Here is an 18834-nt window from a genome sequence, read left to right as displayed (position 1 = left end):
ATGCATGAGTCCTCCCTAGATGTTGTTTCAAATAAATCTATAGTTTGAGAATTGGGGAAATGATTATTTTATTGGGACTGATAATTGGATTTTGATTATGTAGGAAAAATCCCTCTATTTTTAAGAGATGCATATTTAAATACAGAAGGGTAAAATGACATGATGTGTGAGACTGATTTTTGAAATATGTAAACAGAAAAAGAAAGGAAGCAAGAAAAACATAATTGGGGTAGATAAAGCAAATAGGTGAAAATCTTGGTAAACTACTGAAGCTGAAATATGGAATTCACCGTGACATATCATTTACTTTGCTATGTTTAACAATATTTATAATAAACAAACAAAACAAAAAGGCCAAGTCATCAATAGTACATAAACTTCCACTGAGTCTTGCAATTATAATTATTCTGCCTTCAAAACAAGTTAAAATAGCTTATCCCCACAATTTGCTTCTCTTTCAGTAAGTATCTTAGATCCAATACTATTTCGTTCAAAAATGAAATAAAATAGCTAAAACCTAAAAATATTAATGAAAATATATAATGAATAAACATCTGAATAATTAATAACAACTTGATAAATGTAAAGAACCAACTTTTCAGGTTTTTTTCCCTCTCATGAATTGACGTTCAATGAATTATCAAGTTACACCTCTAAAATTCCATCATTCTTTCCCTGGTACTTTATTTACCTAAAAATTAGGTAACAGAACTTAACTGAGTGTAATACCTTATTAAAATAAAAATGATGTTTTCAATAGAACTAAATGTCTACTTTTGTGGTTTTCAATTTGATCTTTGACTCTGTGCTGTATTCTAAGCTTTTCTCTCATACTTGGCTTCCCCCCCAAAATTTCATGCACGTAGAAACAAAACATTCGTGTAAACCCTTCCAACCTAAATTTTTATTTAAGAGGAACAAAGAGTTCTGATAACTCATTTATATCTCATTTTTCTTATAGAAAAGATATGTTTATTCTCTGTAAATGAGCAAGTTATTATTTAGAAAATGACAATAAAAATTGGTTTAATTTTAAGGTGGGATGTGGACAACTTCTATTTTTAAATAGTTTCTTAAACTTTTAAAAAATAGTTTCAATAAAATGCTTTTATTAAAAGAAATTATCTAATCTATATCTTGCCATGCCAGCATGAAAACTCTAACTATAAATCCCTTTTCTCCAAGAAGTAATCCTAGAAAGATTATAACTTCTCCACTCAAAAATAAATCTTCCTAAGAGTCCTCATTCTATTCCTCAACAAGCTACATCAATTCCAGGCCTTATCTATTAATGCTACCAAAAGTCTAAAAGTGGATGAAATTCTGTATCTCACTGTTCAACAGACAAGAGAATGAAGAATGCAAGGCTACAACTTGTAAGGAAAGGAAAATGGTAGACACTGGTATCACAGGTGGAGAAATGAATTTATAAGATAATCAGTTTCTAAAGCATAACTAATATTACACTTTATAATTCTGATTTTCTTCTTCTGTATTTCCAAATTTTATTAAATTAGTATGTCTTACTTTTATAAAGAAAAAAAAAATGAAGGGTTTTTTTCCCTAAAACTGTATGTGTGTAGTATGTGTGTATGTATATAGACACATATGTGTGTAAAAAGTCTCTGTGAATATAACAGGTTTTTTACACATTAGTCTATAAATAACTCTACCACATAATTTCTATGTAAATGTATTCTCACATTCTAAACAATCATTGTTCAAGTAAACTTTTAGAACACTCTTTTTAAAAAGTGAAGCGTGTCTAAGTAGAAAATGTGTTTTTTACTATTCTCCTTTCACTTGGCAGTGTCTACATCAGAGAAAAAGGTTCAGGGATGCATATTACGAGAAGGTTCTCTAAGCAATTGGTTGAATTATTCCTAAAATGTAATATATGAAGAACTTGGAAACCACCATGTATTATTCCTTTTCAACTGAAGTCTTAACTGATAACATGCTTTTATGCTTCATTCAAATAAGTAAAATCTGATCAAAAGAAGGCAGGTACTATATACTCCATCTGATCCTTGAAAAACAATAAGCACTACAAATCTTTTATGTTTCCATTGTTCCTATTTTCAGGTTTTTAACAATGAAATCATATTCTTATCACAGAGACTATCTACCATACTGCCAAAATTAGCATTCCAAGCAAGAATTTTGTCTCCGTTATCAATTCTAACCTGGTTTAAAAAAAAAAAATTAACTGATATAAAGAAATTTAAATTTGATTCTAACAAATATTTTTACAACCAGAAGTATTTCTGCATCATGACCAACAATTCATTATAACCACTATTATACCACCAAATACATTTTTGGATAAATAATTCAATATAAGAGCTCTCATTATTATTACTAATCATATAATAAACAAAAAAATCACATCTAATTGCCAAATGCTAGAAAGGATAAAAGAAGTTAGCTAAACTAAAAAATTTTGCCAAGACAGTAAATTTATTTACTTTTTTAATATATGTATGCCTCCCCTCAATAAAATGTAAACTCTCTGAAGAAAGAGATTTTGTCTGTCTTACACATTGCCATATCCCTCACACTAAGAACAACAGGCATTCAATGTGTCCCTGTATGAATGAATGAATAAAGTATTTTTCTGTAGGAATACTAGTCAGCGTTATTAATATCTAGGTAAGGCTTGTGGGGAGGCTGTTCTTCTAAATGGCCACAGCCAACACTTCTCGTTGTGAAGTATCTAGGAAAGATATGGCTTGACATATATCAACTAAAATACATAATAAAAAATGTTGCTATCTTTTTCTCAGACCCTAAATTTGTAAATTCTGGAAATTAAACGTTTTAAGCTTTTCCTGACAAAAAAATTTCCTTGTTAAATAACTCAAGACCCCAGGAGCTTGAAATCCTTAATATTATCTAACACTTGAAAGAATTATCTTTTGAAAGTAACTCTTCCTATTTTATTGCGACCTTTTTGTGTATCTTAGATTATAAGAAAGTAATTTTAAAATATTATAAAAGCATGTGATTCTATGATAAATGATAAATATTTTCCTAGAGAAAGTATCTCGTTTTGATAAAATGTTATGAATTTACCTTTCTGCAGTAGTAGACTCATCAGAAAATTCAATATCTGCTGAAATTTTCCTACTATTATTTGACCTCCAAGATGATGCCAAAGGAAGTTCTTCTGAAGACATAGGCCTTGGCCTTTGGCCAATCCCAGATGGTTGTTGTAAACCTGCAGACTGTTCTTCAGTGCTTAAAACAGCTATAATTGCTCTTATGGTAGCATCATCAACTTGGGACCAAGGTTTGGATGGAGCTCTCATTCGGCGTAAAAATAAGCTATGCCACTTCTGTCTAAGCTGCAGCAATAAACTGGCTGCCTATAATAAAATGGTTTCTTCAGTTCAAATAGATACAAGCAAAATATCTATCACACTTGCAAGACAACTATTTGTTTATTAGTTAAGGTCTAAAACTGTTTCCAAAGAACATGTTTTACATTTCATATCATTTACTATCAATTTCAGTCTTTCTGTTGCATGAAAGAAATAAAATTTATTTACCATTTTGAGGCACTAGAGACCCAAAATCAAATGAAACACTCCGATGAGAGAGAAAGTAAACAATGTGTGGTAGAGTGTGATTAATACTGGAAAAGTAACAGCAGGGTAAATAAAGAAAAATACATTTAGTTCCATTCATACTTTATTTTTACTGCCAAATGATGATGTCCATAAGGCAGCTGAATTCATAGGTCCAGAGAAAAGCTTAAGCTAGAGATACAGATAAGATGTACCTGGAAGTTATCAATGCATAAATGGTTACTAAATCTACACATAGAGGTAAGGTCCTTAGAGATTGTGCAGAGACAGAAGAACAGAGTAAAGAACAGACTACTAGAGAACATCTAACATTTAAGGCACAAACACATACAGAAGAGTTAGTGAAAGAACCTAAGACGGAATGACCTCTCTAGATAGAAGAATCAGGAAATAGTAATGTCATAGAAACTAATGACAAAGAAGTTAGGACAGGGGTGAGGAAGAAAAATGGGGAAGGGCAGAATCAATAAAAACAAGGGTATGGACAATAGCTAAATATGAGAGAAAGGTCAAATTTATCAAGGACAGCAGGCTGGCTTTGATAACCTGGAGGAGACAATATTGACCTTGGCAAGCACAGTTTCAGTGAAGTGAAAGATCGATGGGAATGGAAATGAGACTGCAGTAGGTTGAAGTGATAAATGAATGTATGGCAAAAAAGTAAACCTAGCCAGTATTGACTTTTAACAGTTGATATTGTCCCAAAAAAGGATATAGAATGATCTTTAAAAGTAAAGATGGAATTAAGGGAAGGCTTTATCAAGAAAAATTTTAATTTGAAAAAAAACATTCATCTTTCCTACTCCAGAGAAATATGAAAAGAGAAAACAGGATGAACTCACACCTTTCCCTTATAAACAGAGTTACATAAAATGAAAGGATTTCTTGTGTACCCAATATTCAATATTTTCTTATATACAAAAAAATATTCAAATATTACCATGCTCAAATACTGAGCCACACCTAGATTTTTCAAATCCTCTAGAGAATAAACCCCAATATGGCAGAGAATGTATGAAAACTGAAAAACAAGCTGTATTCTCTCATACTAAGGGCTCAATTTTAAAGATATAATTTTCATCACACTGTGTATCAATTCATACAACTGAATAAAAGAAATCTATCACACTACTAAAAAGCAACTTACCTCTGGCTCTAGTTTGAAATTGAGCCACTCATCAAGTTTTAAAGCTGCCAAATTAGCAGTAGTTCTGTCTTCCATTTCACTATCACTACTGTCATTAGGAATACCATCTGCTGTTCACACATATTGAAAGGAAAAAAAATTCACTTTTACTATCTTATATCACAGACAAAACAGTAAGTCAATATAGATACTCTACATTTACACAAATACTCCTGATATACTAACAATTTGTGTGGGGAGTTCTCCAAACACAACAGGTCACAAATTAAAACTCAGTATCTGGCCATTGTTTATTTCTCTACTCAAATTCTAAATAAAAGAATTTTTCAAATTTTGTCAAGAACCCTCTTCTTTTTAATATCATTTACTAGCTGATGATTTCCAAATTTGTATTGCTAGTCCAAACTTTTTCCCTGAGCTCCAGATATGGATAATAAATCCACTGACTCAAAAAGAAAAAAATCTTACTTAGGATTCCTTAGCCATCTCAAATTTAACATGTCTAAGAGGACCCCTGACTTCCCTACACAACCTGCTCCTCCCAGTTTTCTGAATCTCAAATAAGTGGCACCAATTATTCAACTAGCTATCACAGCCAAAAACCCAAGAATTAATGATTCCTCCCTTTCACTCACCACCCACATTCGATCCAGCCATTACTAGTACATCCAAAATAATTTTAAATCTATTTCTTTTCATATCAGATGCCATCACTGTAGTTCTGAGCCATCATTATCTACCATAAGACCACTGCAAAAGCCTCCAACCTGCCTCTTCTCTTCCGTCCTTGCTCCTTCAAGCAATCCATTCTCACAGCCAAAATGATTTTTTTTAACATAAATCACACCATGTTACTCCCTTGTTAAAACCCTTCAACAGTTTCCCTTGCATTTTCCTTTACAAGTCCATGTCTTTCTTTCAACCTCAGATCATCCCACTCTCACCTTGATCACTATGGTCCCAATCACACAATCTTTCTGTCTGTTCCTATATCATTTCCTAGTGCAGAATCTTGGTCCTCGACATCTTCTCCTACCTAGAGCATATTTCTGCATCTTCACATGGCTGATTTCTTCTCATACTTTAGAGCTCAGCTTAAATCTCATCTCCTCAGAGAAACTTGTCTAAGGTCCCTTTCTAAAGCAGGTCACTCCTAAGGAGACCCTCTTCATTTTCTTCAAAGTACCATGCATGTTATTTACTTTTTTGCTATATGTCAACACCCACTAACAGGTGAACTCCTGAAGACAGAAATACTTTGTATATCTTGTTTTCTGTTATATCCTCAATGCCTAGCACAATAACTGACATGTAATAGTTGCCCAATAAATATTTGCTGAATCACCAAATAGCAAAAAATTGGAAACAATCTAGATGTCCGACTATAAAGGAACATTTCAAATGCATTATGTCACTATAATGTGATAGAATATTTTCCAGCCATTAATATGAAATATTAAAAATGTTTTTTATATTTTGTGAAATGAAAATAGCAGAATATAAACAGTATGGGTAAAATAACCTAAAATATGTAAACATACAGAAAAAAATGTATAATATTAAAAAGTGTTTGCGTAAGGGTAGTGGGATTATGGGTAACATTTCCTTTAAACAATTACTTTTTTGTTTTCTTTTTAACATCTTTATTGGAGTATAATTGCTTTACATTGTTGTGTTAGTTTCTGCTGTATAACAGAGTGAATCAGCTATACATATACATATATCCCCATATTCCCTCCCTCTTTTGGCTCCCTCCCACCTTTCCTATCCACCCCTTTAGGTGGTCATAAAGCAAGGAGCTGATCTCCCTGTGCTAAGGGGCTGCTTCCCACTAGCTATCTATTTTATATTTGGTAGTTAAACAATTACCTGTTTTTTATGTTAAACTATCATTTAAATTCAAGTGGAAGAAAAAAACAGACTATCAACAAGATTAATCAAAAATGCACAAATGAATATCAAGTTACCTTAGAAATCAATTTCAAGAACAATGGTACACTTTAGTAATTTTTAATTAGTCTTAATACATCAAAAGGGAGCTACTACCACATAAATTTTTATAATTTCAAAATTTGTTTGGTTTAGTAAGAAGAAAAAATTTTATTTCAAATAGATTTGTATTTCCTTCAATAATATATTTACCTCGAAAAGATGAAAGTTCCTGAAGAGCATTACTTGCCAACCTAGCTGGTCCACAAAATATCAATACAGTGACAGGTGTCACTGCTGAACAACATCTAATATTAGCTATTCTATGAGCTCTGGTCATTTCATCATAAATAAGCCAATCTGTGGGCAGTGCCTGAATTGCTGCAGCTTGACCATTAGCTGGAGGAATCTATTAGGAAAATAAATTTTAAAACTGTTAAGTAAATTTATCACTTAATTTACTGGTAATACTTTTACAATGTACAAAGTCCCTCAGCGAAATAGATGTTGTATATTAGTACCCAAACAAAAATTAAAGCAAGTCATTGGTCATGTAGTTTGTACAAAAGTCCTCAATACTTAACACATTACCTCTTCCAACTTTAAGACTCAACCAAAATATTGTTCCAATGTTGAATTATACATACATAACTAATTAATTTCTTAAAGCAGGTTGGCATTGGGAGCATTTTTTTATTGATCTTCAACTATCTAAATTAGATTAGTTTTACCTCAAGGCCTAAGAGCATTCAAAAAGTTTTACCTTTTTATAGTGAGACTGACTGAGAACTGAAGTGGGATGAAACCGTACTTTTTTCTCCTTTGGCCCTGTCAATACTACATTCTCTCTGTCCACGTGGACTAAATGAGGATACATGCCTGCAACCAATGCAGCTTTAACGACAGCCCAGTTCTCAGAATTTGTGTTAACATCTCGAATGTCACCACCACCTCGTGCTCTCACAAAACCTAGAAAGAGGAAACAAACCACACCAACTTTTTCTATTGCACAAAATATACTTTTAAATTTGGGTTTTTAACAAAAAATTGTATAATCCATACAAGTTTAATGATTCAAATGCCACAATAATTCATAAAATCTCCTCTGAAAAGTTTATTATATAGTCAATGTTCGAAGAAAGTTTAAGTTTGCTTAGGCTAAAGTAAGCAGAAGATTCATTGAGGAGTTAGGGACTTCAGAAACAAATACATATTCTTGCAATAAAGTTCTTCATAAGCTGCTATCAGAAACATACTAAAATCATAGCTGAAAACCTAAACTATTCTGCTGAATGGTATTAATAAATCTTGGTTGTGACAGAAACTAATCCTGGAAGTGAAGTCAAGTAAATATAAAGTACTCTTGCTTGAATTTCAAAAGTCCTTCATATTTCCCCATATTTGAGACAACTCTGAATCCTCTGGTTCATTCCTTATACTACTTTGGCACTTCAGCTATTCCATAAATCCAGGCTCAGGTACTTTTCTTCTGTTTCCTCAATGTACTATGCCACTCAAAAAGAAATTCAAAGGAGCAGTTCTAAAATGAAATAGCAAAACTGACATTCTCTTTAAAAAAAAAAACAAGTGCCTTCAAGTGATTACTAGTTGTTTTATGTTCCAAAAATATAAAGGCCAGCTTTCACATCAATCTACTTAAATTTTTGTAATTTCTCTTTCATAGAGCTAAATATTTATTAATAATGATAAAATATAACAAGTACAATCTCTAAATTGATTTTTGCCAACAAATATATTATAAATTGCTCATTGCCAACAGTATCAAAAAGCATTCATATATTTCTCAACTATAGCTTCTACAATATCATTTTTTTAATCAACAAACAAAAGTTGAGGTCATGCAGAAGTCTACAAAGCAGTTCATGAACATAAGATATACAACATGATAATGTCATAAAAATAATATAAGATGGCATTAGTTAACACTAGAAATACTATAACGTATAGGCAACTCTCAGTAGTTTAAATAGGTTCTTTGGAAGAAAACTTTACCTGATGCTCTAAGTTGACCAAGCAACTGAGTTCTCATGCCTATGATTATTTCCAGAGTAGCTTGTGAAAGAAAATTCTTTTCACAAAAGGCTCGCTCCCACCCATCACTTCGAGCCTTCTGCCATGCCTATAAAAATATAATTACATAACAAGACACGTTTCTAATCACTTCTTAGGAACCAAAGTAACTGAAAATCACTACAATAACCACTCAAGGTCAATTCTCCTTTTTCTAATTACTTTATAAAATCTAAGACTATGAAAAACAAAAACAAACTCATAGATACAGAGAGCAGATTAATGGTTGCAAGAGGCGGGGGCTTAGAGGAGTGAGGAGGGTGGATGAAATAAGTGAAGGGGATCAGAAGGTACAAACTTTGAGCTATAAAAATAAATAAGTCCTGGAGACATAATATATAGCATAGTGACTATGGTTAATAACACTGTACTGTATACTGGAAAGTTGCTAAGAGTAATTTTTTTTCATTTTTCAACATCAACATTTATTTTTTTAATTAATTTTTATTGGAGTACAGTTGGTTTACAATGTTGTGTTAGTTACTGCTGCAGAGCAAAGTGAATCACTTATACATATACACATATCCACTTTTTTAGATTCTCTTCCCCTATAGGTCATTACAGAGTACTGAGTAGGGTTCCCTGTGCTATACAGTAGGTTCTTATTAGTTATCTATTTTATATATAGTAGTGAGTATATGTCAATCCCAATCTCCCAATTTATCCCTCCCCTCCCTCTTTCCCCCTTGGTAACCATAAGTTTGTTTTCTACATCTGTGACTCTATTTCTGTTTTGTAAAAAGTTCATTTGAGAGAAATTTTTTTTTGCCTCCACTGAGCGGCATGTCGGATCTTAGTTCTCCAGTGAGGGATTGCACCTGCACCCCCTGCACTGGAAGCGTGAAGTCTTAACCACTGGATCGCCAGGAAAGTCCCTGAGAGTAATTTTTTTAATAAATATTTTTATTGAGACATAATTGACATATAACATTAGTTTTAGGTGCATAACATAATGATTTGTATTGTGAAATCATCACAACTCTAATTAACAGACTAGAGAGTAGACCTTAGAAGTTCTCATCACAAGAAAAAATTTTTTAACTATGTGTGGTGATGGATGTTAACTAGACTTATTGTGGTGATCATTTCACAATATATATAAATACTGTCATTAGGTTGTACACCTAAAACTAACATAATGTTATATGTCAATAACATCTAATTTTTTAGAATAATTTTAAAATAAAATCTAAGACTTTATGACCAAATAGAATTTATCATTTTCAATTTATACTCAAATGCTATGAAAGCCATTGAGTTTATAAAATCCCAATGAGAACAAAGTATCAGGCAACCTAAATACCCAGCTATGTAAAAATATTTACCTTTACAAATGTGCCTGCTAACTTTCCTCCACTGAAGTATGGGAGATTTTCAATTAAGCCATCATAATACCATTTATATCTAAGAAACCTGCCACTTCAGGCCTCTAAAAATAATCTTTATATCACCCTCCTAATCTGTCTGAGAATGGAAAGTAGGATTCCTAGAAATCACCTATATGTAGCATAATGGAGCTCTCTTTGAAAATGAGTTATCTTGCTTTGGAATATAACAGAAAGACAAAAGCAGTAATTTACCTTCTCTGTTTTTGAAGGAGCTGGGGAAAAAACAAAGAATAGATAGGAATTCTACTCCAAATCTCCCCCCAGTTATAATCACTCAACTGATCTACTGTAATATATAGTATCTAATAGACCAAATTAATAGCAATGCATCAACCACTATTCAATAATGCCCACAAAAGACCTTATAATTACTTTTTTAATTGTATATATTGGAAAAATCCTGTATGCCTGGAAAAGAGTACTTTCTGCAAAAACACAATTTTTTAATGTATAGATACAGCCTACATTCAAGAGAATTGAAGGATAAATAACATGTCTACCTTTTCAAGAAATAACATATTCTTCCCCCACATAGCTGAATTTCTAAATTATATATCATTTCCTTTACTCAGGTTCACTATACTTATCTTTTCTTTCCCATTTATCACTTTCCTCAATTTCTCACTATTATTATCTTAAAATTTTTAAGTGATTTTTGGATTTTGCTTTATAAAATTAAATTCTTAACATAGTGTCTTGAGCACACAAGAAAGGAACCTACTGTAAAAAATCAATAAATGGATATTAAATTCAAGATAATTTTCTTCTAAGTTTTGTTCTATATACTTTGAATAATATAAAATGTTTCTTAACTAAAATTTTAGAGCATTCCTAAACAAGATATGATTAAAGATAAGGAATTTGGGTTTATAAAAAAGAAATATATATATAAGTATAAATAAAAATAAATATATACATAGTTTTACAAGGAGAAAACTGAGAAAATGAAAGAAAAAAGTAGAGAAAAACATGATAATTTTAACATATTAACAGTTTAGGAAGGTATTTTTCTGAGCAATTAATAAAATGTGACTTTATAATGAAACAAAATTAACAGAATCATATCTATTTTTTAATTTGTTACACTTACCCTAGAAATGTGTTTAACCAGCAACATTTCAAAAATAAAATGACAATAATAGTACCTGGAATGCTCTGAGAAGTGCCATGTGGTCACTGAAAGTCCCTGCAGTGAAACGTTTCCTACAAAGCATAGCTGCACGTTTTTGAGAGGCCTGTGTTGGCAGGACAAACGGATCTCGATAGGCTAGTGTGCAGGCAATTGTAAGGATGGGATCCAGACACTTTAACACCACAGCACATAGGACCATTTTACCAAGATGTGGTTCTACTGGCAAGTCAGCCAAATGATATCCAAGTTCAGTGAGATCTTCCCATGCATCCATTGCATCTATTGTCTAAATAAAAGGATATAAAATAGAACCTGACATGACCAAAAACTGTTTCATCAAACCACATACTTAAAAATCCATAAGTAAGATACAAGAACATAAATTTTCTTTTGCTACTGTACCTCATAAAAAATATATTTTGCTTCAAATATATTACGTAAAAATGAACTATACCTACTGTGTTACTATAATTACCACGAGAGTATTATTCAAAATATATAATACAAAGATAATTTTTTTAGGTAAAAAATTAGTTAAGACATATTCTCAATTGGTTTAAATTTCAGGTAAAATGAAACTATTAAGACACCAACCTTAAGCATGTGCACAGCATTTCTTACAATTAAAGTTGGTGGAGGTTCAGGAGCTTTCATAAGGAAATCAGCAATAGGACAATTAACTGGGGCTAAGAGCTTGGTATGTAAACAAAGTTCCTGTAAATAAGAAGAGCAAATAATTTTGAAATACTGACACTTATAATTGATATTTATTTTTTTAAAAATCCTGGGAACTATAGTTTCCCAACACAGACTAGTAGAGTCTCTGATTAAAATGAACAGCAGAGGGAACAATGTCTTTCTATGAAAGATGGGCTCATACTTTAGTGCGAGAATCTTAATAACCATCCTCCATCAACAGCGGGCAATGTCTCCTCACACAGTTCTTATATATAACAATAACAGTCACTGTCCAAAAATCTTTTTTTCCCTTTATATTACATTCTAGAATCTTTTATCCATTCAACAAATATTTAAGTTTTTGCTAGGTGCCAGGCACCATGTATCAAGTTGGAGAAAAAGAAGAGGATAGGCAGACACTGCCCCCATGGATTTTCACTGTGTGTGAAAAACAGAATAATTATATAATTAACTACTTAATTACAACTGGGATAAGTGCTATGAAGGATACAGGGAACTAAAGACGTAAACACAAGTTCAAGAAAGAGTAGGAGGAGGCAGCCATGGGAAGTCAAAGACAATTTCTCTGAGGAAATGACACTTAAAGTAAGATGTACAGATTAATTAGGAATTAAACAGAAAAGGAATAAGGGGGTGGTTTCAATGGAGAGGGGATAGCACATATGAAGGCCCTAAGATAGAAGGAAACAAAATGTGCTTCAGAAACTGAAACTACTGGTATGAGCAGAGAGAAGAGGAAAGGCAAGAATTAAAAAATTAAAACTGGAGACACAAGCAGGAGAGATAATTTAGGCTTTTGTTAAGAACTTTGCATATCCTAAGAAGAATAGAAAATGGCACACAGGCATGGAGAAGTGGGAAGTCATCCAGGTACCTGGATGCCAAAAATATGACCCAGTGTCTCTTTAAGGTTTGGAAGCCAGCATCTAGCTCAGCACACCAGAGAATCAAATTAATGCACTTCTGATAGTTTTCCCTAGAAAGTACATAGTGTTTGGCTGTTCCATGAAGTCAGAAAACCAAAAGGAAAACAATTCATACAGGCCAGGAAATCTCAGTGAACTCAATTCCAAAACTACCAAGGTAAGATCAGCATCTTAAACTGAGATTTTGGTATTATATTTTGTACTTTAAATGATTTGTTTTCTACTTCTCATTGAGAATTTAAAAGGTGAACACTCAGGTGGTTGACAGACTCCTAGAATGTTACATTAAAAAAACAATGTATCTATAAACCATACTAAAATTCAAATGCACTCCAGTAATTCTTTTAAATTTTGGAGGTTTTTGAGTTAAATTTTCTTATACAGAAAAAAATATTAGTTATATATAACCACCCTCCATAATATATACTTTATAATTTTATTTTATAAATTGATTTTTTAAAAGCCCAATCAGTATAAGTTGAAATGGTCCCTCTCCTCCCTCACCCACAAAAAATAGCCTTTTAGATAGAGTTAAGTAAATTTCCACCTGTAATGGCATTCTCAAAAGTTCTGGAGTCTGAAATTCCAACATATTCTGGAATCGAAGTCTACTGAACAGCCGGAAACAAATTCCAGGTCTGCATCGCCCTGCCCTTAAAATTGAAACACAAAATTAAGGCTCAAACAAGGAATAAAGACTATAATAAGGAAACTGTAAAAGCAATATGATTTAGGAGACAGAACAATGAACCAGTATCAGGACATGTGAGTCTGAACCTCTACTCTGATACTGATCCCCTAACCTTTGAAAAGGTACTTCACATTTGTGGGACTCAATTATTTCATTTATAAAGTGAGATTCATGAATGACAAGTAATACTACCTGACAAGTAATACTTCTAAGACAATGGTAAAAATTTATATACTATATATATATATATATATATACACACAAAAATAAAAGTGAGTAAAAAATAAGGCGTGAATAAATATATGGTAATTTAAATTTAATCAATTTTACAGAGCTGATACTAAGCACTGTGTTTAGGCCCACTAAACACAGAGTTGTGGAAGTTATGCATTACACAACTCTAAGGGAGTGTCATTTACCCCACGATCATAGAGACTTGCATAATTTTCTGGAAAGCACTAGAAATACATCTTGAGGAAAAGCAGTCACTTTTAATTTCATCCAAAGTCCCTGTATCAGCTAATAGCAAGGCTGAATATGCCAAGTGACAGAGATACAGAAATATCCCTATGTAGCCTCACAAAGCTCATAATCCAAAGAGACAAACCTAACCATAACACAGTGTGATACAAGTTAGAAAATCTGACATTGTTGGACCATTCCTTCCTTCATCAAATATTTCCCTCACTACATACCCATTAGCTTTCCCACCTATCCAGCCTCCTCTGAAAGATTTCTATCCTTCCCAGTTCTTAAATGTTGATGTTCCTCTGAGGTCAGACCTTAGCCCTTTGCTCTCCTTATTCTGCTCTCTCCCAAGTGATATTAATAATCCTCCTAATTTCAAGTTCCGTCCACCTAGGTCTCCTTATCCTAATTCTAGACCTATATTTCAGAAGGCTCTTAGCTCCATTTGGATTTTCCACAGTCAACTCAAACAACACAACCAAAAATTAATTCTCCCCACATAACCACGCTTCACATTTTCCCCGACAATAGCACCACCATCCACAAAATTTTCATAGAAACCTGTAAGACATCCTTCATTCCACTCTATTCCTTAACCCCCACCCCCTGGACATACAATCACCAATATTACTCTCCTGGATATCTCTTGAATTAGTTACTTACAGGCATACCTCAGAGATATTTCAGGTTCAGTTCCAGACCATGGCAATAAAGCAAACATTGCAATAAAGTGAATCACAAGAATGTTTTGGTTTCCTAATACACAGAAAAGTTATCTTTACACTATACTGTAGTACATTAAGCATGCAATAGCATTACGTCTAAATAAACAACGTGCATACCTTAATTTAAAAAATACTTTATTATTAAAAAACGCTAGCCATCATTTGAGACTTCAAAGTCATAGCCTCTTTGCTGGTGGAGAGTCATGCCTCAGTGTTGATGGCTGCTGACTGATCAGCTGAAGGCTGAAGGCTGTGGCAATTTGTTAAAATAAGACAATCATGAAGTTTGCCACATCAACGGCCTCTTCCTTTCATAAACTATTTCTCTGAAGCATTCCATGCTGTTGGATGGATAGCATTTTACCCACAGAACTTCTTTCAAAATCAGAGTCAATTCTCTCAAACCCTGCTGCTGCTTTATCAACTAAGTTTACGTAATATAATCCTTTGTTGTCATTTCAACAATCTTTACAGCAGCTCGACCAGGAGTAGATTCTATCTGAAGAAACCACTTTCTTTGCTCATCCATAAGAAGCAACTCCTCATCTGTTAAAGTTTCATCATGTGATTGCAGCAATTCAGTCACATCTTCAGGCTCTACTTCTAATTCTAGTTCTCCTGCTCTTTCCACCACATTTGCAGTTACTTCCTCCCTCAAAGTTATCCATGAGGGTTGGAGTCAACTTCTTCCAAACTCCTGTTTATGTTGATACTTTGACGTCTCCCCATGAATCACAAATGTTCCTAATGGCATCTAGAGTGGTGAATCCTTTCTAGAAGGTTTTCAATTTACTTTGCCCAGATCCATCAGAGGAATTACTATTTATGGCAATTATAACCTTACAAAATGTATTTCTTAACGAATAAGACTTGAAAGCTGAAGTTACTCTTTGATCTATGGGTTGAGGAATGAATGTTGTGTTAGCAGGCAAGAAAACAATATTAATATCGTTGCACATCTCCATTAGAGTTCTTGGGTGACCAGGTGCGTTGTCAATGAGCAGTAGTATTTTGAAAGGAGTCACTTTTTCTGAGCAGCAGGTCTCAACAGTGGGCTTAAAATAGTCAGTAAACCATGTTGTAAACAAATGTGCTGTCATCCAGGCTTTGTTGTTCCATTTATAAAGCACAGGCAGAGTAAATATAACATAATTCTTAAGGACCTTAGGACTTTTAAAATGGTCAATGAGCATTGGCTTCAACTTCAAATCACCACTTGCATTAGCTCCTAACAAGAGAGTCAGCCTGTCCTAGTGGCATTTTCTTCCAAGAAATGGCTGCTTTCCAAGGAAAATCTGTTTAGTGTAGCCACCCTCATTATCTTAGCTAAATCTTCTGGATAACCTGCTGCAGCTTCTACATCAGCACTTGCTGCTTCACCTCCACTTTTATGTTATGAAGATGGCTTCTGTCCTTAAACCCCATGAAACAGCCTCTGCTAGCTTCAAACTTTTCTTCTGCAGCTTCCTCACCTCTCTCAGCCTTCACAGAATTGAATAGAGTTAGAACCTTGCTCTGGATTAGGCTTTGGCTTAAGGGAACGTTGTGGCTGATCTGATATTCTATCCAGACCACTAAAACTTTCTCCACATCAGCAATAAGGCTGTTTCGATTTCTTATCATTCATGTGTTCAATGGAGTAGCACTTTTTATTTCATTCAAGAACTTTTCCTCCACATTCACAACCTGGCTAACTGGTGCTAAGAGGCCTAGCTTTCGGCCTGTCTTACCTTTTGACATCCCCTCCTCACTAAGCTTATTCACTTCTAGCTTTTGATTTAAAGTGAGAGAAGTGCGACTCTTCCTTTTACTTGAATGCTTAGGTGCCACTGTAGGGTTATTAATTGGCCTAATTTCAGTATTGTGTCTCAGGGAATAGGGAAGCCCAAGAACAAGGAGAGAGATGGGAAATGGCTGATCGGTGGAGCAGTCAGAACACACACAATATTTATGGATTAAGTTTGCCTTCTTATACGAGCACAGTTCGTGGTATCCCAAAACAATTACAATAATAACATCAAAGACCACTGATCAGAGATCACCATAACAAATATAGTAATAATGAAAAAGTTTGAAATATTTCAAGAATTACCAAAATGTGACACAGAGACAAGAATTGAGCAATGCCGTTGGAAAAATAGTGCTGATAGACTTGTTCAACACGGGGTGCACAAGGTTGCCATAAACCTTCAATTTGTAAAAAATTCAGTATCTGAGAAGTGCAGTAAGGGGAGGTATGCCTATATTCCTCTTTATTTCAACCACCACTATAATAATTCAGGCTACTCTCATCTCTCCCTTATTGTAAATGACAGGATTAATGAAAAGAGTCTCCTACTGGGGTCCTCCTACCATCATTTTTGTCTCTACCTATTCATTCCTCAAAAAGATGAAAGAATACTATAACCATGTTATTAAAAAGAAAAAGGAGAGAGAGAAAATACAAAATGGTCCTAAAGGACCAGTCTGCAACTTACCTCTTTCCACTCATTTTTCATTATTCTCCTCTAAACTAAACTCCATCCAAACAACTTTCTTTGTCACTCTTGCCTTTAGGCCTCTGTGTATGTTTTCCCTCTGCAATGCCTTCCCAAAATAACTATTTAATCATATTTGTCTCAGATTCTATCTTAACTCCTCTAGAAGCATTATCTAGTTACAGTGCAGATCACATAATATTAAAATTGCTTAATTTATTGGATTCCAAGATGGACTGCAACATTTCCCCATCTCAAACTTTACCCATCAGACCATAGTTTATTCATCATTGCACCCCTAACACTTGCACAGTGAAGGCTGCCAAAAAACATCTGTTGAAAAAGATGACAAAGAAAATTTCTATAATTTCTGATTTTTATCCCTGATAATATACTATTAACACAGTATAAGTCCAGCTCAATGTGCCAAGCCACACTTGTCATAAGAAGACAACTGACACAATAACAAATAACAACAACAAAGAGCATTCTATGAAGTTATAAAGTACAGAAATCAATGTATCCACCGTCTGCAGTAGGCAGCACTCTTAAAGTCAGTATCTGATGTTTTCTTGTTAGTTAAAATGCAAGAAAAATTAGTCAAATAATTACTGAAAAATATGACTCTTTTTAATCTTGCCTTTTTAAAAATGAAAAAGTAATGCAAGTATGTGCTAAATAACTGAAATACAAAAAATACAAAAATAAAAATTGTCTCCTTCCTCCAAGAGCCCCACAATCCTCCTTCTCAGAGTCAACAATCATTGTTTTGTAATGTTTATCTCAGCCTCGACAACATATGTGTCTAAATATACATGCAAACATACACATGCATAGATATTTTTTAGAACAAGAAAATACTAGATACATGTTTTATACCTTACTTTTTTCAATTAATATGAGTTTCTGAAAACTCATTCCATATAAAACACATACATCTACATATTTCCTTTTAACAGTTACTTAGTATGACATTGTGTGACAATAATATAATTTGCTTAATCACTTCACTAGTTATGGATACTACAGTGTTCCTAGACTTTTCACTACTACAAATAATACTGCAAAAAACATTCTTAAACATACATCTTGGCACACATACTATGAGTGCCACATACTTGGCACACATTTATCCTGAGTACAAGTATGCTCAGGATAAATTATGAGAAGTAGAATCCACTGCTAAAGGGGAGATCTGGATAAACAGTTTCAAATCATCCTCTGAAGAAGTCACATCAATATAAACTCCCATCAGCAAACTGTGAAAGCCTATTGGCCCATGCTTTTGTCAACTCTTGTTGTGTGTGCTGTTAAAAATTTTCATTGATGCCAATCTGATAAGTAAAAAATAGTACCTCATTCATTCGCATTTCTTTAGGTATATATGAGATATATGTGGTATATGTGAGGTTAATGTAGTGGTCTTTATTTAATTGATTTTCATGGAGCTTTTTACGTATTGTACAGAAATTAGTCCTACATCTTACACTGCTTTTATTTTTGTTTTTTAAGTTTCTTATGTCTTCTGAGTGTAGATCATACTAGACAAAATTTTTTATTTTTAACATAAC

General features: G+C 33.3%; 1 protein-coding gene across 2 annotated transcripts in view; it reads right to left on the bottom strand.

Annotated features, from left to right (window-relative positions):
• YTHDC2 (YTH N6-methyladenosine RNA binding protein C2) overlaps positions 1-18834 on the bottom strand; it is a 68552-nt gene that overhangs the window by 13870 nt on the left and 35848 nt on the right. For both annotated transcript variants that reach the window (XM_060143404.1, XM_060143405.1), the window contains exons 18-25: positions 13450-13555; positions 11872-11991; positions 11291-11563; positions 8680-8806; positions 7430-7635; positions 6880-7075; positions 4738-4847; positions 3076-3368 (exon numbers count right to left, since the gene is read on the bottom strand). In XM_060143404.1, coding sequence (XP_059999387.1) covers positions 3076-3368; positions 4738-4847; positions 6880-7075; positions 7430-7635; positions 8680-8806; positions 11291-11563; positions 11872-11991; positions 13450-13555 — 1431 coding nt within the window. The remainder of the gene's footprint in view (positions 1-3075; positions 3369-4737; positions 4848-6879; positions 7076-7429; positions 7636-8679; positions 8807-11290; positions 11564-11871; positions 11992-13449; positions 13556-18834) is intronic.

Source organism: Lagenorhynchus albirostris, chromosome 3, assembly GCF_949774975.1.
Source record: "Lagenorhynchus albirostris chromosome 3, mLagAlb1.1, whole genome shotgun sequence".
Classification (NCBI taxonomy): domain Eukaryota; kingdom Metazoa; phylum Chordata; class Mammalia; order Artiodactyla; family Delphinidae; genus Lagenorhynchus; species Lagenorhynchus albirostris.
Note: the sequence above shows the minus strand (reverse complement) of the source record. Positions and strands in the feature narration are given on the sequence as shown.